Source organism: Panthera uncia (assembly GCF_023721935.1).
Source record: "Panthera uncia isolate 11264 chromosome E2 unlocalized genomic scaffold, Puncia_PCG_1.0 HiC_scaffold_20, whole genome shotgun sequence".
Taxonomy (NCBI): Eukaryota; Metazoa; Chordata; class Mammalia; order Carnivora; family Felidae; genus Panthera; species Panthera uncia.
Genome location: NW_026057589.1, coordinates 10,768,123 through 10,791,753, shown reverse-complemented (window position 1 = coordinate 10,791,753; position 23,631 = coordinate 10,768,123). Strand labels below are relative to the sequence as shown.

General features: G+C 48.4%; 1 protein-coding gene across 1 annotated transcript in view; it reads right to left on the bottom strand.

Moving 5' to 3' along the window:
- The window catches only part of ZFHX3 (zinc finger homeobox 3), a 237,236-nt gene that overhangs the window by 154,835 nt on the left and 58,770 nt on the right, over window positions 1-23,631 (bottom strand). Inside the window, 2 exon segments of the mRNA XM_049622703.1 lie at window positions 413-2,642; window positions 2,644-3,172. Of these exon segments, the coding sequence (XP_049478660.1) occupies window positions 413-2,642; window positions 2,644-3,126 (2,713 nt within the window). The 5' untranslated portion in view covers window positions 3,127-3,172.

Below are 23,631 nucleotides of genomic sequence, written 5' to 3'. Positions count from 1 at the left end.
CCTGTTTACAACTTGAATGGCAGTTTCCTGTAGATTACAGTAAATATCTAACGGAACCCAGAAGTTTCAGATAATTGGGGCGATTTTTCAAATTGAGAAAGAGATGAAGAAAGAGAAGATGGGAAGAGAGAGGGAAGTTGACCGGAAGCCAAAAACTAGAGGAAACCCTTCAACTTTAATCCCAGCCTGTGCAGCCGGAGTATTACCACGTGTGGGTGCTGAATACATACGACCCCCCACAGGCACACAAGGGGTCCTTGAGAAAAACACCTGAAAGTCAGACACTCGAGGGTATACACCACCACTCTGGAGAAAATCAGCATCAGCCGAATCCACAGGACCTCAGTCTATTCTCGGTTCTCCCCAGTTAAACTCAAGTCACCAGAACAAACAAACACGGAGTCAGCCTCACCTAGAGCAGGCGTCATGGCGGCCATGGGCCCGGTGGGATCCAGCTGGAATCCACTCATCATGAACTGGGCGTCCGAGGCAGTGTTGTCCATTTTCAGGTTGGGCAGGTTCATGTTCTGGGCCAGGTAGTATTGGTAAAGCTCGGCCTCGGCGGGCGAGGGCAGGCTGCCGAGGCCCAGGTGGCGGTTGTGTTGAATCTGGGACATGTTCTGCTGCAGCAGCATCATGTTATGCATGTGCTTCTCGCTGGTCATGTGGATGCGCAGGTTCCTGGCCACGTTGGTCTCGTAATCGCACACCTCGCACCGCCAGGTGGGTTTGGTTTTTGGTTTGGTGGGCGAGGGGGCCCCGCAGGAGCTGCCGATGTTGGCCGCCGCGGCCGCGGCCGCCGCCGCCGCCGCCGCCGCCCCGGCCGAGTGGCTGAACACCTGCTCCCCTCCTCCATTCTGCAGGTTCTGCATGTTGTTGAGATGCTTGTCGGACTGCATATGAATACTGAGGTTGCCTTTGGTAGTTGTGGAGTAGTTACACACCTCACAGCGGAAAGGCTTGTAACCACACGTGTAGCTCTCACCTCGTGCCAACCGAGGGTGGGGCTGCCCGCTTTTGCAGTAGACACAGGAGCCCCCCGGCTCCGGGTGCTTCTCCTTCATGTGAGCCTCCAGTGTCTGCTGGTACTTGTAGTGCCAGTTGCACTTGGGGCACTTAAGTGTCTTACATGAGTTACGAGAATGCATCATGGTCATGTGGCCGCCCAGCGAGCGGGAGGAGCCCAGGACCGTGTCGCATTTGGGGCACTCCACGCCGCTCCCCGAGGGGCATTCCCCAACCCCAAGCTCGCAGAGGGAGCCAGCGTGCTGGTGATGGGGGACAAAGCCCCCATCGTCGCCCTCTGTGCTTTCATTTGGTTCTGGTGCTGTGGCATTGTCTTTATTGGCACTTTCGTCAGCAAAGTCCAGCCTCCTGCCGCCCTCTGCCACATTGGCCCTGACGCCCTCACTGTTAAAGCTTAAATGATTCCTCCTGTTCGCACCATCAAAGACAACAAAGGAAGAAGCAGAATTAGAACTAGTAGAAGCTGTGCCCCTCGACAGGGTCTGGAGCACATTAGGCATTAAGGGGGAGTTAGAAATGCTTTGGTTTGAGAGAGCAAGGTCCTTTTTGCTGCTGCTACCTGCCACGGGCCCAGCCTCCTCGTGGGGCCTGTCCTCCAGTTCGTCGTCCAACTCGCTTGGAAAGAGTCCTTTGCAACCCTCGTCTTCCTCCTCCTCTTCTTCCTCCTCTTCTTCTTCCTCCTCCTCCTCTGCCTCTTCTTCCTCCTCTTCCTCCTCTGCCTCCTCCTCAGCTGGCTCTGCTTTCTCAGAGAAACAATCCGGATCGCCTACTTCTTGCTTCTCTCCTTCTGCTGCCCCAGAGTCCTTGCCCTCTGAGGATTTGGTAGGACTGGAGGCCAGAGGCCCCAGGGGGACTGAGGTAATGGGGGTCTTCAGGACCGAGCTGGTGAGCCCGCCAAGGTTCAAGAGGGTGCTGGGGGTCAAGATACCAGCCTGGGGCTGCTCGGGGCCAGCAGCAGAGCCGGCTGGGAGAGCCTCCTCCCCTTCCATCCGAATGCCACTAAATTTCCCATAAAAACTGTGTCCGGGGCCTATGAGGTTAGCCGTAGAAACTAAAGGGTGTTGAAAGTTTTTGTTTTTTGGTTCCAAAAAACTCACAAGGGGTTCCTTGTCTTTGCCAATCCCTTGGATGATAGCGGAGATGTTCTTATTGCTAAGAATTTTCCGCTCGTCTTCACTCAGGGTCATTCGATGGTCGTGCACCGCGTGGGTCACAAACGAACGGACGTACCCGAAGGAGAGTTTGCACAGGAAGCACATCAGGATGGGCTTCCTCTTGCCGTAGAGCACAAAGCCATCGAATTTGGACAGGTCCACGTTGTTGGGAACATCTTTGGATACGCAGGAGCTTTTGGCGGAGCCGTCGCTGTTCAGGTAATCCTTGTTGCTTTTGTGTCGCACGTCAAACACGCGGAAGCTGTGCAGGACGGGGCTGAGCCCCGTCAGGGCTGAGGTATTCGGGAAAGCCTGGTCTGGGCCCTCAAACCATTTCCCGAAGGATGAGGCTATGTGGAAAGTGTTGATGATCTGTGGGTAGACTGGTGCAGCACAAGAAGGGTCCCCTTGTTTGCCCCCCGCCCCGGGGAGAGAGTTCAGGAAGAGCGAGGGGGGGGGGCCCGCTGCCGCTGCCACAGGCGCCCCCGCTTTGGGTCAGCTGGCTCAGGCTCTCGACAATGTAGGCCGAGCCGTCGGGCTGGTAGACTATCTCCCCAGCCAGGTTCTCCACATCACTCTCCTCGTCCCCCTCCTCACTGGTGTCGCTCCCGCTCTCCTCCCTCAGGGGCAGCGGGGGGCGCGCGCTGGGACAGTGGTGCTCCATGTAGGTCTGCAGGCTGGCGAAGGAGGCCGAGCACCCGTTGCAGCTGACCTCCTTGCCGGCGGGCTCGGCGGTGGGGCCGGCCGAGGCGGAGCTCTCCGCGAGGCGCTCATTGAAGGGGGCCCTCAGGCTGTCCAGGGGCCCGTGGTTCTCGCTTGTGGACTGCTCCATGCTACTGGGTTTGTCGGGGAGGTGGGTGCTGTTGAGTTCAGTCCATTGCTGGTGCTGAGGGATACCGCACCCATTGTCCTTCCCCGAGACGACGGGCGAGTCACAGCCTTCCATGGTAAGGCCTGCGTAGAGCTTTCATTGCACCCAGTACGGATCGGACCTGAAGAGCGGAGGCAAGGGGGGGGAGAGGAGGGAGAGAGGGGGAAGAGAGAGAGAAAGGAAAGAGGTTAGGAGGGCCGAGGCTAGGTCCCGCACAGAGCACTCTAACAGGCTTCTGTCCACACCCACAACAGAGACCGCCAGGGCAGCAGGGACCCCGGCCATCTCCCCCACGTCATCCAATGAACGCGCAGAGGGCGGGTGGGAGCCCGAGGCATGACGGCCAGGGTCCGTGGCATGAGTGGGGAGCATGGGGACGGGGGGGGGGGGCAGACAGGAGACTCCCTCCTTGTCTTCGGACTGTCGGCTCCTCTCCCCCTGGAGACCGGTTCGAATTTCTGTTCTTTGCGAGCACAGTGTGAGAGTCGGGGCTGGGCCTCGAGCCACAGCAGAGGAAGAGGGCCACATTATCTCGCCAGGCCCCACCAAGGACGCAGAATGGCGGCCCTACCGAATAGAGATGGCCAGCTCAAAGTCACTGCCGGCTGCCCACGCTGTCTGTGGGGCAAGGGGACACCAACAGGGAAGGATGGACGAGAGGAGAAAGGTTTTGCACCCCCAGAGAAAGGCTGGTAAACGTGCAAGAGGATACGCTAGCTGATTTAGAGGTGAAGCTGCTGCTGTTGCTCTTACTGGCCAAACGTCTAGTTTGAGAAGTTCAAAGGAAAGTGATGGAGGGCTGCAGGGCTCAGAGAGCGAGCCTGCAGGGCCTAGACACGCTCTGCAGGCCCTCGACAGGGCCTATGCCTGCTTTCATCCTCTGTGCGTCTGGGAAGCATCATCCCATTGTACAAACAGTAACACTGAGGAGCTAAATCTACAAACAGGCCCAATGCCGCCCCGACACTGTGAAGTGGATGGCAGATCTCCAAAATCCCATCTCCAACCCCGCCCCCCTGAACCCACTGAGCACGCCTGCTTGTGAGTGAGCTGGCTTCAGACTAAAAACGTGATGGTGCAAAATCTGAGCTTGACGTATCTGGGAAGACTCTCAACTGGCCGGCTCCCCCTCTGGCAGCGTCGATCTTGCCCTGTCTGGATGGAGCCCGGTCACCACTGGTGTGGCGGTTTCTGCTGTCAGGGATCCTAGCGGCAAGCCGAGACGGCAGCTGGGCTCCACCGGCCCCCATTCCACACCTGCCTCGTAGTTATTAGTAGCTGCTCAAGCAGCTGTCCTTCAGCCCCGGGGCTTTTCCGCTTCCGACTGGAGTGCCACAGAGCTGAATTTGCCCTCTGAGACTTCGCATCCCTGGGGAGGGAGGCATCAGATCCCCCGCCATCGCTCTGCTCCTGTGGCCACATCATCACAGGGGCATTTCTTCCATCCCGGCATGGATCCTACAGTCGACTCAGCCTCTTGGACGGCCCCGATTGTTCAGCTGCAAATCCCAGGCCACACTCCCCCCTACACCTCCTTCCTGGAGAACATTTGGCTGCTTCTCCACCCAACATCTCATTCATACACACCGGAGGAAGGTTTTGGCCGGGTTTGGTCTCTCTCCTTCCCCACCCCACCCCTATGTTCCCATTCTTTTTCATTTCTTGATTCTTGACTGCACAGTAAGCCAACAGCTCCCCCTCGGGAAAAGACAGGGAAGGCAGGTTTACCCGAAGTCTCTGGAGAAATAGCTTTGGAAAAACGTGTCCTGTTTTGTTCAACACACACACACACACACACACACACACACACACACACACACGCACAGCATCTCTCAAGCTTATAACCTCAAATTCCATTACAACAAAGTTCCGTGTGCCTTAGAAAAGGCACATTGATTTTAAACAGAGATAACTACATGAAACCAAACCACACAGCAAATGCGATGGGACTTCAGAAGGCTTAGCTGGGATACAGGTGAGAATCCAGGGTGGCTCTTCTTAAGGATGCGCCTGATTGGCTGGACGACATCTGATTGACAGCTCAGGCCAAAAAGGTTGGCAGGCTGAAGGGGCGGGAGGGTTAACAGCCCGATTGTAAAATCAATGTCATAAATGCTTGGTAAGTTACAGGAACATGCTGGAAGGGGAGGCCACGATTGATAAAGGAGAACAGCTTTGATGCTTCACTAGGGACTTGAGTATCGACAGCAAAGCCAATCTCCTCTCCAGCCTGGGCTAGGCCAGCTGTTACAGGTTTTGCAAGCGTTTACCAATTAATTGGTGGGCTTTTCTTGTTCAGCTCTCTCTTACCTCCTCCTCCACAAACTATCCAGCTAGGCAGTCGGGACCTACAAAAACTTGCCTAACTTTTCTGTTCCCAAGCAAAAGGTGTCCAGCAAGGATGACACTGTAGCCACCTATAAAAGACAGATGACCCCGTGGTGGTGCCACCTGCCCCATCAGAGAGGACACGTGGAATACCACTCATTCACAGAGAGTGACGACAGCCCATGAAGACACCAGTGGGATAGAAGGGTCCACTTCAGGATCGAGACTCTGGGCTTCCTTTCAATGCATGCTGGCCACAACAGGCAGAACCATTTCTACCTTGCTAAGTGAGGTGTGCTTCCAGGACAAGTAGCGTCATTCTTCACCAGGGCGCCTGTGAAATGCGGTCTCTCAGGCCCCACTCCAGATCAGGATCTGCATTTTAACATGATCCCCTGGGGACAGGCATTAAAGCTTGAGACACTCTCTGCTTCACAACATCTTCACCAGATTGCCATCTTTTCCATGCTTGATGCCTGGACTGCTAGGTAGCCAGGCAGGGTCAGTCTTGGATTCCCCCACTGGTTCCGGGGAGGTGCAGGGATGGGGTGGGAGGTGCAGAGAAGGGACCTGAGGGTAGAGATGAAGCAATCCCTTAAACCTGCCCAATCCTTCAGCTCAAGGACCTCAGGCTCTCCAGAACTCTCCCACCCGGCCGGCTGTCCCTCTCGCTCTGTTTATCAGCCAGTCAATAAGAAAAAGGTAGTTCTTACTTAAGGAGGCAGAAGTCAACTCGGCAGGTCGATCAGCACTCTGTCTGTAAACACGGTTTCCCGTAAAATCAATGATCTTCAGTTACAGAGGGCAGCCTGGGAACCCAGCAGGTCCCCACGCACTCACACGCAGGCCCACCAGCAGCCTCCGTTGAGACCCTCACACCCCACCCCCAGCTCTGCACCCCATCCCCTCACTCTTCACTCGTGCCAGGGCCAGCTCACGCACACCAACTTACAACCCTTCCTGCAGCCTGCTTGTCTTCTGCTGCTTGTGACCCCAAGTTCCCTTTCAAACACAGACACACTCTACTCCTGACCTCCCAGTATGGTACTCAACATGGTCTGTGCATGGTTTTCAGACATCGGTTAGATTTCAAAAGAGCACATCTTTCCAGTAAGACGTTCAATGGCAGATATAGGAGTGATCTGGTTCTCTCACACTCATTCTCTCTTAGTGTTTAAATCTGCCATGTGAGAAGTAGTCTTGTACAGAAAGTTCCAACATCATCATCAAAAGCCCCCACCCCTGCTCCTGTCACAAGTTACAGTCCCCCTGGAACCTACCTGGGAAGCTCCCCTGTATCAGCCTTTATTTACCAAAGATTGTTTAAAATGATAAGTCTCCGTATTACCCCGGGCCCCACCACTAACAAGGTCATTCATCTCCCTCTTTCAACCAAGAAGATGTGCTAGGACAATTTTCTGACACTGCTTTAAGGAGACAGGACTGGTACAATGCAACAGTTACTGGGAAGCTGGGCGGGGGGCAGGATATAGTTGTTAGGGAGGGGAGGGGTTCCTGCTGTTGCTCCAGCTCCCAGAGAATTAAACATGAACAGTCACACTGTGTAATTTTAAATTGTTAATTAGCACAGGGTTAATTAGGCGGTCCTTTCACAAGAGGCTGTTTGGCAGAAAACCAAGAAAAGAAACAAAGGGGAAGAAGAGAAAAACAGAGAATCCAGAGCGCGAGAAACTGTTGCCTCCGCGAGTAATCCGTGCTGCATGCCAGAGAGAAGTGAAGTAGCAGGCAAACCATCCTCCACGAGCAGCCTGCTTGCTCTGCTGGACCGCCGGCCAGGGAGCACTATCCTCCAGGAGCAGCCTGCTCTATTGGAGGGCCAGCCAGGGAGCACCATCCTCCACGAGCAGCCTGCTCTATTGGAGGGCCAGCCAGGGAGCACCATCCTCCATGAGCAGCCTGCTCTGGACCGCCAACCAGGGAGCACCATCCTCCACGAGCAGCCTGCTCTATTGGAGGGCTAGTCAGGGAGCACCATCCTCCAGGAACAGCCTGCTTGCTCTCCTGGAGGGCCAGTCAGGAAGCACCATCCTCCACAAGCAGCCTGCTTGCTCTCCTGGAAGGCCAGCCAGGGAGCACCATCCTCCACAAGCAGCCTGCTCTGCTCTGCTAGAGGGCCAGCCAGGGAGCACCATCCTCCAGGAGCAGCCTGCTCTGCTCTATTGGAGGGCTAGTCAGGGAGCACCATCTGCCAGGAGCAGCCTGCTTGCTCTCCTGGAAGGCCAGTAACGGAGCACCATTTTCCTGAAGGCAATCTGGCAATAGGTATCAAAAGCCTCAAAAAACACACATGCCCTTTGACTCAGCAATTCCCCAATTCTAGGAAACAACCCAAGATACACGGTGGAGATACAGTATTATTCATCACAACATTTTCAACAGGAAAAAAAAAAAAAAAGAAGATGGAAATAATCCGGTAAAAGAAGGGGCTCTCTAAATAAATGATACTGCATAGAGTTCCGTAAGACAATATAAAGTATCACTGTTTAAAGAAACTACTTATAGGAGTGGGAAAATGATCACAGAGGATATTGAGTGAATGAAGTATCTATAGGTCTGCACATGGAAAATACAGGAGATTTGTATCAGAACTTTTTAAATGGTAATTGCTAGGGGATGAGGTTATGGGTGACTTCCTTTCCTCCTCTGTGCCTTTCTTTCCCAAAGCTTTTAAAAATTAAAACCATCCTAAGGGAAGCCATCGCTTCTAGAATTAGGCGTCCTGGGAAGGCCTACAGATACCACACCACCCTCATAACCACTGTGTGAGACGGATGTTCTTTATATCCCTGTCTTTAGGATGGGAAAACTGAGTTGTGCACGTTCTACAGCCCAAATGATAAATCCATCATCTGGCTGTGAAGTCTGTCTCCTTAGCCACTCTCCTACAGTTTTCTTTAATGTCTATTTCCCAAAGACAACTCCAGAAATATCCGACATTCAAATTCAATCTTTATATGTAACCGAGGACTGTTCTAAGATCATGGGAATCCAAGATTGTTATGTGAAAAAACATGCCCCTTCGAGGCCCCTGGGTGGCTCAGTCAGTTAAGCATCTGGCTCATAATTTCAGCTCAGGTCATGATCTCATGGTTCTATTAGCACAGAGTCTGCTTGGGATTCTCTCCCTTTCTCTCTCTTCTCCCTCTCCCTCTCTCTGTCTCTGTCTCTCTCTCTCTCTCTGCCCCTCTCCTGCTTGCACTCTCTCAAATAAACATTTAAAAAACAACTATGCCCATTCACACACATGCCCCTTTTTTTTGGAGTGGGTGGAAGCTACTTGGATATCTCTACACAGGAGAAGGGGTAATGAGAATTGGGGGAGGTATTACAAGGAAATGACAGGCAGCTCATTATCCTGACCTTTTTTTTTTTTAAGACAAAAAGGCAGGAACACCTGGGTGGCTCAATTGGTTGAACGTCTGACTTTGGCTCAGGTCATGATCTCACGGTTTGTGAGTTCAAGCCCCACATCAGGCTCACTGCTGCCAACACAGAGCTCACTTCAGATCCTCTGCCCCTCCTTTCTCTCTGCCCCTTCCCTGCTTGCACTCTCTCTCAAAAATAAATAAATGTTTAAAAAAGAAGAGGAAAAAAGGCAGATTCCAGAGACTATAAAACAAAAAAATGTATTCATTCATTCATTCATTCACTCACTCATTCATTATTTACTGTGTACCCAGTATGTGTCAGATGCTAGGGAATTAATGATCAACAGGTCTCAGTGTACATTCTCGTGGGGGAGAGACCATAAAGAAACAGAACTTTAAGTGGTAGAAAACACTTAGAAATAATATAAAGCAAGAAAAGGGGGAAAAGTAATGTGTGTGTATATCATTTTGGATAATGATACTAGATTTAAAAAAGATATGCTGGAGATTGCATATTGCAAGTTCCCCATAGTTTTAGAACAGATTCAACAGTTACTGGATAGCATCTAGGAGGAAAAAAATTTTTTCTCATAAAGGAGGTCCTGAGAAATTAACAATTAGCTGTAGGTTCAGTAAGAACATTCACATAAAATAAACTGAAAAGTAGCTTCACTTAAGTTCAGAGATCTGAGAAATGCATTAGAGAGCACTTTTTTGATTTTTTTTTTTAAGTTTATTTATTTATTTTTGAGAGAGAGAGAGACAGAGAACAGGGGAGGGATAAGACAGAGATAGAGAGAGAATAGCATGGGGCCCGATGCAGGGCTCCAACCCATGAACTGTGAAATCAATCAGCTTGAGCTGAAACCAAGCCCCCCAGGCGCACCAAAGTACTTTTTGATTTTAATAAGGTATACCAAAGTGTATCATATCTTTGTATCCAGGACAGAAAAGTCTTGCAGATAACAAAGTCTGGCTGATTCTACAGCTGGCAGATGCTGTGACTTGAAGTATCCACTCAAAGGTCAGTGTGTCTAGTGACGTGCCTCAACATTCTGTCTTGTGCCCGGTTCCCTTCGCTCCCATCACCAGTTTGAGGGATGAGACCAGGCACACCCAACGCTCTGTGAAGGACATAGAGCTAAGAGGACTAACTCCTATGCCAGATGGTGATGTCACGACTAAAAATACGATCTCAGCTAGTGGGAGGGACAGGCCCAAACAAACAAGATGAAATTTTGAAAGATGAAGTTTGAAGCCCTGTATTTTAAGTTCACGCAATCAGTAAAACCAACAGACACTGGAAGAGACTTGATTAACAAGAGTTCATGCAAAAAATACCCGGGGGTGTTACTGCACTACAGATTCAGTGCAAGCACAAAGCTGACATGGCGGCCAAATATGGAAATGTGATCTCTAGCTATAGGACTACACCACACCTGGTGAAACTCAGTAGGGTTCACAGGCCCATCATTTTCTTTCTCTGCATGAAGAATGCTACAATCCACTCAAGAGAATCTCACATGAGGGGTCCTGACAAACCAGAGCATGGTCAGATGGCAGACCAGGAACCGCCTGAAAGAGAAGAGAGAACTCCCAATGCAAGGCAAGCCAACTCTCCTCAACGATGCCTGTTATGTACAATGGGAATTAGTTACATGTGGTCTACCTAGCTTCAGGGTTTAACTACGAGTAATGCAGGAAACTTAATAGGAATTCAAGTTCGGTTTCATACGAATGAAAGTCTTTCTCAAGATTATCAAAGTTCTCAAATGGAATGTTGACTTTGTGAAATACTGCTCCCCGGTTCCATGAATGGAGAAAGGGATTTTGCTGTGGCCAGAAGGTTCCATCAGGCAGTCTATGAAGGTCCCATGAAGGGTGAAGATGCCCCACTTGTCAATCGGGTCACTCAGTCAACTTTAACCTCCTTCTCTGTGATCCCGCAGTAGCATTTGGCAGATGGAAACACATTGCAATTCTGGGGTTACCGCACTGCTATAATCATCTGTTGACTGGTCTACCTCTGCCATTAGTCTGTTCCATGTCTCAGTATCTTCCCCATCCAAGATGTGATAGGTGGTGAATGAAACTGTAGGGAAAATTAAGGTATTGGGAGAAATAATACTTGAAGGGGAGGGGGGGGGAGATGACCCCTGAACATGTTCTGTTTCTTTTTCTCTCGGTTGAAGAAATGTCTGGTGTAACCTTCCTCTACTCAATGGAACCAGGGCTCCTTGAAGAAATAGCCAATTCTTGGGCTGGGGCAAGGAAGAGCCCAAGATGGGCCTGAAGCATCTTTCTGAGCCAAAACGTAAGAAGGTGCTCTCAGAATGGAGGCAGTGTGCTGAAAGGAAACAGGAGCAGGCTGCAGGGGCTCCCATTTGCTCAAACTGGGACAATCTGAGCAAGAAAATTACATGAGAGTAAAGGTTTACAACTCAACGTATAAAATAAGAGTCCTTAATTGTGCACTTTGTAAAAAAATGTAGGATTAGGGAAAGTTCTTGCTTGGAACAGAAATCCAACTAATAAATGCAGAGGGAATCATGGAGTTAGAAGATCACCATTTGGTAACTATCATAATTATAATCCATTCAGGAAGGAATCAATGGATACTGAAACTGGTGGATGAGAGTCTGAACTGTAACAAGATATTTACACAGTCTCCAAGTATCTCCCCATAAGATACTTACTAATTACAGGAGGAAAAACAGTAACTTTACAGTAGAGACACCTGGCAATACCACCTTCACTGCATGATCAAAGTTAACATCACCAGGAATGAGACAAATAGACATCATGTGCCCCCTGAGAGGTTATACCGAGAAGAACACAACATCCCTTCCCTGACATTCCTGACAAAAAAATGCAAAACCTGAAGCTAATCATGAGGGAACATCAGACAAATCCAAATTGAGGACAGTCTACAAAATGTCCTATGCTCTTCAGATATGTCAGCGTCATGAAACAGAAAGACTGAAGAACTGTTTCAGATTAAAGGAGATTAAAGAGACATGACAAATGAACATCACACCTAATCTGGATTTTTTTTTTCCTTTAAAGGGCAAAACTGGGACAATTGGCAAAATGTGAATAAGGTCTGGAGGTCAGTAATAGTCATAGATTAATTTTCTAATTTTGATAACTATGTTAATTTTCGAATTTGGTAACTATGGTGTGGTTATATACAAGGACATCTTTTTTTTTTTTTTCAGGAAAAATACACTGATCTATTTACAGATGATGTTTCAATTTTCAAGTGGCTTAGGAAAAAACCTGTAGTAGAGTGTGTGTGTGTGTACCTACACACATCCATACATATAGACAGAATCTGAGATGATGTTAACATGAGGAGGTCTGACTAATGAGTATACGAGAATCCTTTGTTCTATTATTACAACTCTCCTGTACACCTAGGATTATGTCAAAACAAAGAGAAAAGAGTAACTATCCGGTATAAGAACTCCCCACATTGAAATGCCAAAAATACACATGAACAGCCAACCCACCCTGATCCCCATCTCCTTTTTTTCCCCTATGAACTGCACTGCTGGCACAGCTTCAGGAAAGAAGCGGGCTCCAAGGCTGGACAGTGAGGGGTAGACAGATAAAAACAGAAAACTGAGCTTCCCTACGCCTAGATGAGAGGTTCTAGATAGAGCTCTCTAACTGGAGAAGTCACATGACCATTCTAACTTGGGCAGAATGTCCAGTAACGCATCACTGAAAGACATTCACCCAAGACATGCATGATCCTGGATCGGGACAGATTTCCCAAACCTGGTGAATGCAGTTCTAAATATAAGGACAAGGGCAGCCACCATAAAAAAAGAAGAATCCCAGGAGCTACAGAGGGGGAGCACTGCTAAATCTAGAGTAAAACACAGACAAATACATGGCAATGAAAAACCATCCCCACATCTCCCCGCAACACCCAAAGGCAACCCAGATTCTGAGATAAGTAGAAAACTCATTCAAGGGGCAAATAAATAATACGCTCATCTGTGTAGCTTAGAATCCACTGAAGAACCATATCCAATTCCATTCTATGCCTTCTACAATAACACGATTTGTATATTGCTACTGTGTGGAAGTCAGAAGTGTGAAAGCCTAAAAAGGTGAGATTCCATCGCTTGGTAGCAATTTCCCAGTAGCTTTAAGAATGATTCTGTAACTATGGCAAGGTCAGAGCACACACACGTTTGAACGGTCCTTCGTGTTGCAGGAGGTCCACTGCCTGGAAGGCCCAGAGAATCATCCAGGCTCTGGACTTCATGTTTGCTAATGAGTGCATCTGTGCTCTTTCCAGTGTGAACATAAATCAGCCTGGAAGGGAAAACTGCTAGCTCAGTCCATTCTGCAGGGAATCCGTAACTACCGCGATATTCTGGTCACAGTCGAGTCATGGAGGGGAGGAAGAGGGTGTCACACGATCTGAAGGAGAGCCAGGCAAGGAGCCCAGTCTGTGTGCTCTGGGAAAGATGAGCTGGGATTGGAGGAATAGAATTTTTTTATTAACCATGTGGATGCACACACATTTCAACAAAGACCAAAGCCATGACTGCAATAATAAAAAGTCAAACTCTCCCAAAGATTCCTTAGGCTCTGCCCTGTTCTGAAAAAGTGTCACTGGGGCAACTGAACCAGCTGTTCAAGTAACTGTATCAAGTAACTTAGGTAAATACCGAAGTGCTCACGCTGCAGCTTCCCACCATATCCTGAAGGCAGACGACCAGCATCTTTGGCCATCACTGGCCTCATAAGTTCTCTCCTGACCTAGATTCAAACCGTGAAGCACTGCCCCCATCCCAGATGTCAAGCAACACCTCCTTTCACCATACACAGCCGCTTTAACCACCTTACCGCATCAACTGCCCCTGCGATGTGGGCAGAGCTCCCCCACCCCATCTCTACTCAGCCCCTGCTGCCTTCCCAGCTAAATGGGATCCCTTCCCACCCTCACTGTAACCAATTACTTCAGTGTTTTCTTTGCCAGCACCCACAACTTTTCATCTCCTCCCAATTTCCTCAAAATCCCTCTCCAAAGATCCTATTTCTGATCTCTCCGTTCTTGCTGTTGGGCTGCAGAGTAAAAGCTAGGAGACGAGGTAAAACTGTGCCATCTGGCCCATTACAGTTTCAATCTGGCATCTCATGATGTTAAATTTATTTTAAATAATTTCTCCTGATTAAAGCAGTGTGAGTTCATTATAAAAAAAAAAATGGATATGGGCAGAACGACTCACCAGCTAAAATAAAAATCACCTATAATTCCACCAGCCAGAGAGTCACTGGCAGGCAGGACAGTTTTTAAGTGGTTTTTTGTTTTGTTTTTTTTTTTTCCTCCGCACGTCTAGAGATACTGATCTTCTTTGACCAAACTCAGATCGCACTGTCCTTATGTGAGCCGCCCTTTTAAATGAATCTAGCATGAGAGTTTCCCAGGACATGGAATATTCTTCCTAAGTCAGAACTAATAGCTACATAGATATTGTATGCCTTGGACATAGCATAAAATTTCACTAAATTCTATTACTGGACCTTTAGGCAATTTCTAATATTTTGCTGTCAATGCTACAATAAACTCTTGTAAATCTTTGTATATATGCTAATGAAATCACTAACATAAATAAGGAGCGGCTCCATTGCTAACACACTTAGTAGGGCCAGGCATAGTTCTGAGCACTTTTTAAATATACCTCATTTCATTTGATCCTCGGAACAGCCCCTTTTATAGATGAGGAAACTGAGGCTTAGAAGGTTAAGTATCTTACATATAAGTCACATGCCAGCTAAGTGGGTCTTTGAAACTAGGGAAGCCTTCCTTCCTATTGTAAAGCCTAGGATCTTACCCAAGACGCTACATCTCTGTTTCCTTAGGACATACTTCCGCAAGTGGACTTGCTGGCCTAAAAGCTAACAATGGGTTAGGCTCCCTGGCATATTCCAAAAAAGCCCTTCCAACTCCTGCCCAGTGGTATATGAGCATCAACTTTCCTGCACCTTCATCATTAGTGGGTATTATTTTCCTTTAAAAAAATGTCAATTTGGCAGGCAAGAAATGGTATCTCATTTTGACTTATACTTCTCGCTAATAAGACAGGGACCATCTGCAGATACTTACTGGCAATTTATATTTCTCATGTGAATTGCCTGTTATTTCTATTGCAGGGATGTGTTGTCCTTTCCTTGATGATTAGTCAGAGGGCTGTGTAGGATTTTACTAGGGCTATCTCTTGCTCAACTCTCTACCACATTCCACTACCCTTGAGCTCCTGGATCAGAGTCTGACCCACTCGCATCGTCAGACAGCACTGCTGTCCTTCCTTCCAACAACCTGTCCTCAGCACCTTCAAGCAAGCAGACTCTGGCCTCTGCTTCACTTCCCCAACGCTGATCTCCTAAAGCCAGGTGAGCTTCTCCTCCTCCGCGAGGAGTTCAATGAGAGCTCTACTGCATTTCTCCAGTTCTACTGTGCAGCAGAAGCAGCTGTGGGGCTCAGTGACGACACATACAGATGCCAGGCCCCATCCCAGAATGCAGGGTCAGGTTCTCTGGACATCACTTCAGATGAGTGAGAAGGCCCTACGTCTCCAAGATTTGGTATCCCTACAAGGTCACCAGTGTCCCCCTCAGCAGCCAGTAGTTTTTTCCTCTTCTATTTTCAACTTCCTCACTCTCCTCTGCAATCCAAACTGCCAACCACCGCACCCTGAGATTTCCCCTTCATTTCTCTGGCATCCTCCTTCGGCTCTCCTCCTACCTCTCTGATCTCTGGTCTCTGCGATGCCTGCCCTCTTCCTGTTCCCACAGTTCTCCATGGATACACTTTTCCACTTATTTCATAAGACTCCCTCTTGCTTTAACCCACAGAAACCTCTCCTCTCTGTTCTTCTACAGTATTTAACCAGCATATTCTCCCCCTTGGCACTCCGCTCTTATCTCTGTACATCAACTACCTTAACTACTTCTGTGGTTTCAATTACTGAAATTATGTGTTGACTCCCAAAACAAAAATATCCATTCCTAACTTATCACTTGCATATGGGCCTCATACTTTCAGAAGACCACAAGATGTCTGTAAATGGCTAGACTTCCCTCACTCAACACTCAGCACGGCTCAACAAGACTGAATGGAAGTGCCCCTCACTGACCACCCTCGTCTCTCTGAATGGAACTCCTGGTGCCATCCTTGACTCCAGAAAACAGAAAGGATACATCAGTCTAGCCTTCCCAATGTCATATTCATCTCATGCTTTTTCCCATTAGAGCGAACTGCCAAAATATTCAAACTTACACTCTCCACACTGTTGTTGTTGTTTTTTAACATTTACTTATTTTTGAGAGAGCGAGAAAGAGACGGAGTGGGAATGGGGAAGGGGTACAGAGAGAGGGAAACACAGAATCTGAAACAGGCTCCAGGCTCCGAGTTGTCAGCACAGACCATGATGCGGGGCTCGAACCCACAAAACGTGAGATCTTGACCTGAGCTGCAGTTGAACACTTAACCGACTGAGCCACCCAGGCGCCCCTCCCTGCACTGGTTTTAAAACACTCTGGAATCTCCTCCTGTGCTACTACTCAGTCACCTCTCTCACCGCCATCTAATAAAAGGGTCTCTCTGCTTCATTTTTCCCTCTGTTCATGCAGTCCCAAGCCCTTCGGATGTCCTCTTCCCCAACATTTATCCAAACCTTGGACATCCTTTAAGTCCCACGCAGGCAAGAAAACCCCTCTGATCACTCAAGCCCACAAAGATCTGCCTCCTCTCTGTCCTACCACACAGAGATTGGTCCTACCGATCATCACCACAGGGCCACTAAACTATTGCTCATTTCACCTGGTCACTTTTAGTTCTACAACTGACTTTAAGCTGCTTGAGGGCAAAAACTGGCTTCTATTTCTGTTCATCTCCTACCACAAAGCTGAACAAGTGGTACAGACAAAAACTTGATTAACAGCACACTTTCTCTTTCGAGGAAACACCTTAAATAACAGCGGGAGTGTGTTCATCTCAACATGACCTGTAATTAATCACCAAAGACCCAATCATCCTAATTCTGAGGCTCAGGTATAATACTTGAATATTTCAGCATTCTGTGGTTTATAGTGTTCGTTTCCTTTTCCAAAATTACAGAAGGCTTGAAGTCTACAGAGGCAGCCCTCATTCCAGCCATTTTAAATAACTGGTCCATGAAACATAAATCAGGAAGCCAAGCAAATCCCTAAGTACAATTCTGTTTTTGGGGGGAGGGGAGTCAGGCACAGGCTATACACTAATGACTGCACACAAGATTTCTGCCCTATTGCAAGTGTTATCAGAGCCATGCTCACGAGTTTCATAGGATGATGAGCCTACTAGGGTTCCTGAATTCTTATTAGAGAGTTCTTCGCAGAGCACTGATTTTGAGTAGCAGGAGGACCTGTTGCAGTTCAAGGCTGCACAAGCCCATGACAAACTCAACTTGGGCAGACTCTCTGTCTGCACTTGCAGTCTCGGGAAGGAATGCAGGTAGAAGCAGCCCAGGCCTTAACCCTCCTTTTATGCCGATCTGATCTACATGGGAACAGATGAATAACCTGTTACGGCTGCTGTTCTCTGGTCTGCGGCACCATCTGGAAAACCCCATCCAACTTTCCTGGAGAGAGGAGATTGTATGCTCTCCAGTAACTCTCCCACCTGTTGTAAAGGGGATGATCGGGAAGCCCAGTAAAGGTGAGGTGAGTGGTGGCCTCGGGGGAGGAAAGTCTCCCTCCACTGGCATCTCCAAAATGGCTCTGAAAGAGGGGTGTCTTTCCCTTTCGGCAGGAAGAAAGCCACTGGTGGGCTCTCTGGTGGCAGTGGGCACTGGCACAGGGCTCCAGAACTGGCACCACGAGCAAACAAGCAAGGGTTGCCCTTCCAAGGCTCATTAATGGGGCAACACACACACACACACACACACACTCTCGAAGGCACGCGCGCGCGCACCCACACAGGGTCGCTCACCAGTGCAGGCACAGAAGCTCTTCACATCTCCCCTGGCTCATTAGCATAAGCAGCTTTTTGAGCAGCAGGGAGCAAGAGGGACCACTAAATAGAGCAGGAATGGAAGCTCTAAGGCCCGGGGCTACTGCCAAGGGCATGAAGAAAGGATCACCATGCAAAAGCGAAACCACCCCAAAGGGTTGCTCAGGAAGGGTGTGTCGTGGCTGGAGGCCCTCAGATGCCCCTCTGGGCTGAACTTGCCAAGCATTCTCCCAACTTCGTATTTGGCTAGACTGTAGCCAGCAACTAACTCTGTCACATAATTTCCTCCTCAAGAGCTTTGTTTTTACTCAACTGAAGATCTGAGAGGCGCCTATTTCATACTGGGTAGTCCTTACATCCCAGGGGCGTAAAAGGAGCTCTTTCAAACGCCAATGCCCTTCCCTAGTGCAAAGTGGGAGAGCCGCAAGAATAGTCATCAGGACCTTGAAGGACCTCAAGACAGCCTGAAGAGGTGCAGAGTCTGTTTGCCCCGAGTGTGCTTCAAGCACTTCCAAATTCCAAAGCTTTAAAACACAGCGAGGTGGGTATGAAACTGAATGCCATGTCCTATTCTTCACAGCCCCTTCCCCATCCCACGTGGCATTTAGGAAATCCATCATGTGCGCTGTTACTTTTCATCAAGAAAAACAGATTGAGACACAGTTACCATTGGCCACTTCAAAGAGTGGCCCTGGGAATTAGGCAAAACAACAAAGGAAAATTTCTTCTTCAAGTGCAAGGATCCAATAGTTCGCACTTCCTCAACCCTCTGGAAGCTGCCCCAAGAACTAAGTGACTGTGGGTAATAATTATACCCTCTCAAACACAGCAAAAAAAAAAAAAAAAAAAAAAAAAAAAAAGGCCCAGATGGTCTTTCTCCTCTTGCTGTTCCAAATGCTGCTTTTGGGTCAATAGCTACTGTGAAACCTCACCAAGGTCCACGTTAAATAGTACTTGGATTAATTATGCTTGAAAGTCTCTTATCCAAGCACTGCTAAGACCCAATGATTGAGTTTGGGAACGAGTGTGGTTACATATTTTTCCTTAATGGCTTCCTGAACACCCTGGTTAGGTCTGATCCCTGGGGGCGAATTGCCAGTTCGAGTCATAAAATGTGATCAATGTAGATCAAGACCCTGTGCTAAGTGTCTAAGAGGAGAGGAGAAACGTATTTGTACAAACATATGAAAAATGCATGTTAACATAAAGAACTTCAGCTTCCGTTCTGAGCAGGCACCAGCTTCTCCTTTGGCCCCTAGAGCTCTGCTCATCCCTCCAAAACTTCCAGCCAGCCATCCTGATCCTGGACAGCACCAGAACCAGAGAACGCTGTGGATACTGTTCCTGCATCTCCAGAAGATTCCCACATGAAGTCAGGCTAACATCAGGGCAATCCAACCTGGCAGTTAATGAGCCACAATAACACAGAGGCTCCTGGGGTTCTGGCCCTATTTGTCTTAGTTTTAAGCTCCTCTGCAGAATACTAAGCCCAAAACTCAGTAGCTGCTCTAATGATTTTTATTCATTCACGCAACAAATATTGACTGAGCACCTTAAAACATATACAGCATCCTTCTTAGCAATACAGAGACCTACTAGCTTGCTCTCATTAGAGTCCAGATGTGTCAAATAAGAATATGGACAGTGACAATCGGGGCACCGCAAAGGACAGACTCAACACTTCCCATGGCCACTGGATTCACTGTAGTAACATCGATCCAGGGTACTGCTCCCCACCATTCCAGAGTCTTCCTGCTCTCCTGCCACAATCTGTCCTGCTCCTGACCAGATGTACTCAGTGATGACCTCTGAGGTCCACTACACTTAAAAACATGGTTTGACTATTCCAACACCTGGTTTGCCAAGTTGTGCCACTGCCCTGAGACCCTACGGTGCTGGGGACATCGCTGCCCCTGCACTTCAATGTATCCCTTCGACATTCCCCAGCTGTACTAATCCCTCTCGGGAGGTCTCGCCCTCAATCCCCATGGAGGTGAAGGACTGTAGGAACATTAAGGATGTTTGAGATCAACCATCTCCCAACAGCCCAGAATTTTTCCCATCCTGGGATGAAGGGCATGAGAAACTGACAGAATCCACGAAACGGCCTTCACACAAGCATTTATTTCCCTCTGATGCTGTCAAGTTGACAAGAAATGACCTGATTCCATGTCTGCTGGCTCCTCGCAGGTGATCCAACACGTTCCCCACCTCCTCGCCTGCCCTTAATATTCCCCATCCTGGTTTCTTTGGCCTCAGTTCCTCTTTAGGATGGACTAGGTGACTTTACAGGCTCCACACACCTAAGTGGCAGAATATTCTGGAGGCAGAGTCTGGTCTCCCCCAGTCTTATCGAGAGCTCCTGGGGTTGGCATGTGCCCAGGTTCACTGGACACCTCAGGGAGGTGGCTCGGCCCAGCTTCCACGTGACCAAACAATGCCCTTTCATGGAGCATCATGTTCCTGACACAGTACTGGGAGTTTCCGGGACAAACACGGGGAGCGGTGGGGGGGGGGGGGGGGGGGGGTCTTGTTCTCAATGGGCTGATAAACAGAAGCATCAAGTCTGCGAATTCAAATGAACCAGCTCTGCAAAGTCTATTCAGCAGTGTTCCCTCGGCTTCCAGCTATCCCCCACCCCCAGCCATCTGGTTCCTTGTCACAGGCCATAGGAGAAGCTGTGGTTTCTGTAATTCCTCTGGTGTCTAACTGTGGGCGACGCAGGAGAAAGAAAAGCAGATACCACCCGGGGTATATATGCCTATCACACAACAATTCTACTGACCTGGGAAGTAGGGCAGGAAAATCGTGTGCGTAATTTTGAATCATCCACACGTAAGGGGTCTCCGGAGAGACAGTTCAGGGGAAGTGAGTGGGGAATAAAGGGGGCGAAGAAAATGGACTGAGAATTTTCTCTTCCCTTCCTTCCTTCCTCCCTCCCTTCCTTCCTTCCTCTTTCCTTCCTTTCTTTCCTTCTTTCTATCTCTTTTTAAAGGAATCTTTCCCAAGCATTCGCTACCCAGCCCTTTCCGCCTCCGGGATGGAAAGTGTTACTCAGCTGCAAGGCCTCTTGCTAATTGTGGGTTTTTATTTTTATTTCCTATTACCCTCTCGCACGCCTGATGAGATTATTTTACCGGAACTGACACAGCTGGAAGCAGCAGGCATACGTGGAGCCTCTGAGGAGGTGATGCAATTTCATTTTCATTGATCAGAAATCAGCAGGGCAGTAAGTGATGGGAAATTCCATTAGAAGAGAACTTGCAAGCCATGAGCCTCAACTTCCTCGCCACACCCAAGTGCCCCCCCACCCCCACCCCCCCAGGGTCTCGCCTTCCTCTGGACAAAGTCCGCACAGAGCAGAGGATGGGAAATGCTCTCCTCAACATGGCAACGGGAAAAGAAGTTCCACGCTGCTGGCTTGCGAGAGCAACAACGGGACTCCTTCAACCCACAGGGGCATCTCAGCTCTTGTCTGTCAATTATGGAGAAGTTTTCCAGGGATCCAGAATAGGAGTGCTCAGAATCAAGCTCCAAAGCTCTTCAAATCAACACTTAAAGGGTCCCTTCCCCAGGGTCAACCCCTAAGAAGAGAGACGGCCACTAAGTAATCCTTGTACATATATCCCCCAACCACTCGTAGAAATTATCCTGAAGGCACCTACCATTTTTGAGCACCTACTGTGTGCCAGACACTGTGCTAGGCGGTCCACACGCACAAACTCGGATCCTCCCCTAACACTCCAGGATGAACATTTATCCGTCTTCTCTCTTGGGCAGTGGAGGAGGCAGAGTTCCAGGGAGGTGAGGGAGAGAGCCAACTGGGACCAATGCCTCACTGGGGGTTTGCAAGACTCTTACCAACAGCGAAGGCAGGCTGAGTGAGAGCCCATGAGAAAACTTGCTCACTCACACTTGGGTCTTAAGATGCAGCACGTCTGACTGTCTGGTCTACGTTTTTCCAGAGATGGCAGTGGACAGATTCTGATTCATCCATCTCCATCGTCCCAGGCATCCCAACAACACAGCCTGTGTCCAGGGCTACAACCAGAAGTGAACTTTGGAATGCATGGATTGGCTACTGTTTTATAGCAGTTAAGATCTCCGCCCACCCCCACCCCGCCCCCATGCCCAAACTGTTGGCCCAGCAAATACAGCTTCACTCACCAAAGACCTGACAGGGGGGAAAAAAGAAGAAAAAGAAGAAAATAGCAAAAGCTACTCGGGAAGACAACTTCTACAGAAAACAAAAACAAAATACATTGCCATCTGAATGGCTCAACAGATTTCCTTTGGCTGTTTTGCCATATAAAACGTGAATCAGAGCAGAACCAGGCCACGGTCACAGAATTAACACTGCTCCAAACACTAAAATAGAAAACTTCTAAGTGCATAAGCGATGACAACAGGTCAAACCAAAATCTGTCAGTAAGCTTTTTCTGAGCACCTAACCTAAGGCTCAACAAAGCAGAGAACACATAAGAAGGGGACCCCTGGCCTCCGTGAGCTTACAAACTAAATCAGATTCACACAAGAATACCCAGCACGCAGTCACTTATTTATCCTGCTTGTGAGAATGCACAATACAACATCAGAGCCTAAATTGAGGCCAGGGCAAAAGAGGAAAGAAAGAAGGGGGGAAAAAAAACCAAGAGCGTAGGAAAATTTGAGCCAAAATTGAAGCTTAAATGTATGGATACAGTCATAATCAACACAGTGAGCAATAAATTTGGCTCTAAACTTCCTAAAAGTCTAGAAAAAAAAAAAACACATAATAGCCTTGTTTTAGGTATACCACTCACAGCGGCCAAGAGACAAAGAGCAAGCCAACTGCTTGGTATTTAGTACCAACAAATTCTCAATTTCAAAAACTAGGATAAGGACTGGTAGCAAGAGGTACCCATAACCCTGTTTCCCTCTGCTAGAGTTGGAGACCAGTCTCATGGCCTCCTTTGATGGGCAAGAAGAATGACCCCAGAGGGTGCTGGGGGTTTGCCCGAAGTCAGCAAGCTCATCAGTGGCAGAGCTAGGAGGGGGGCCTGGGTGTATCTTCATATGATACTTACAGTGGTGTTGCGACCACACATAGCTATCCTCCATTATCCTTCAAAATGCATGGGCTGGTCAGGCAGGGGAAGCGGGGGCATACGGAGGCTGGAGTTCGAGGTGGGGGTGCTGTCTTAGATAAAGAGACCTAGACAACAACTAAATATACTACACAGACCTCCTATGGATACTAATTTTAACAAACAACTGTAAAAAGCTATTCCACGGACAATCCGATCATTCTGAAAGGTGATATGGGATTGGATGATGTCACGAGGTTGTTAATTTTGTTATATAAATTCAATATTATAATCACCTTAAAAATGATAAAGCCTCACGGTGTCTTTAATGGGCCTTAAAATCAAAGCCAGCGAACAAAAAGATTAAACGTATCTAACAAAAAGTGTATTGTTGTTAAATCTAGATGATGGGTTCATTCTATTATTCCATTTTTCAGAACACATTTTTCTTTTCTTTAAAAGAAAGAAGCTCCAGGGATGCCTGGGTGGCTCAGTTGGTTGAGTGTCCGACTTCAACTCAGGTCATGATGTCACGGTTCATGGGTTCAGGCCCTGAGTCGGGCTCTCTGCTGTCAGCACAGAGCCTGCTTTGGATCCTCTGTCTCCCTCTCTCTTTGTCCCTCCCTTGCTTGCCCTCTCTCTCCAAAATAAATAAACATTAAAAAAAAGAAGAAGAAAAAAGAAAAGAGGAGGGGAGGGGAGGGGAGGGGAGGAGAGGAGAGGAGAGAAGAGAAAAGGAAAAGAAAAGAAAAGAAAAGAAAAGAAAAGAAAAGAAAAGAAAAGA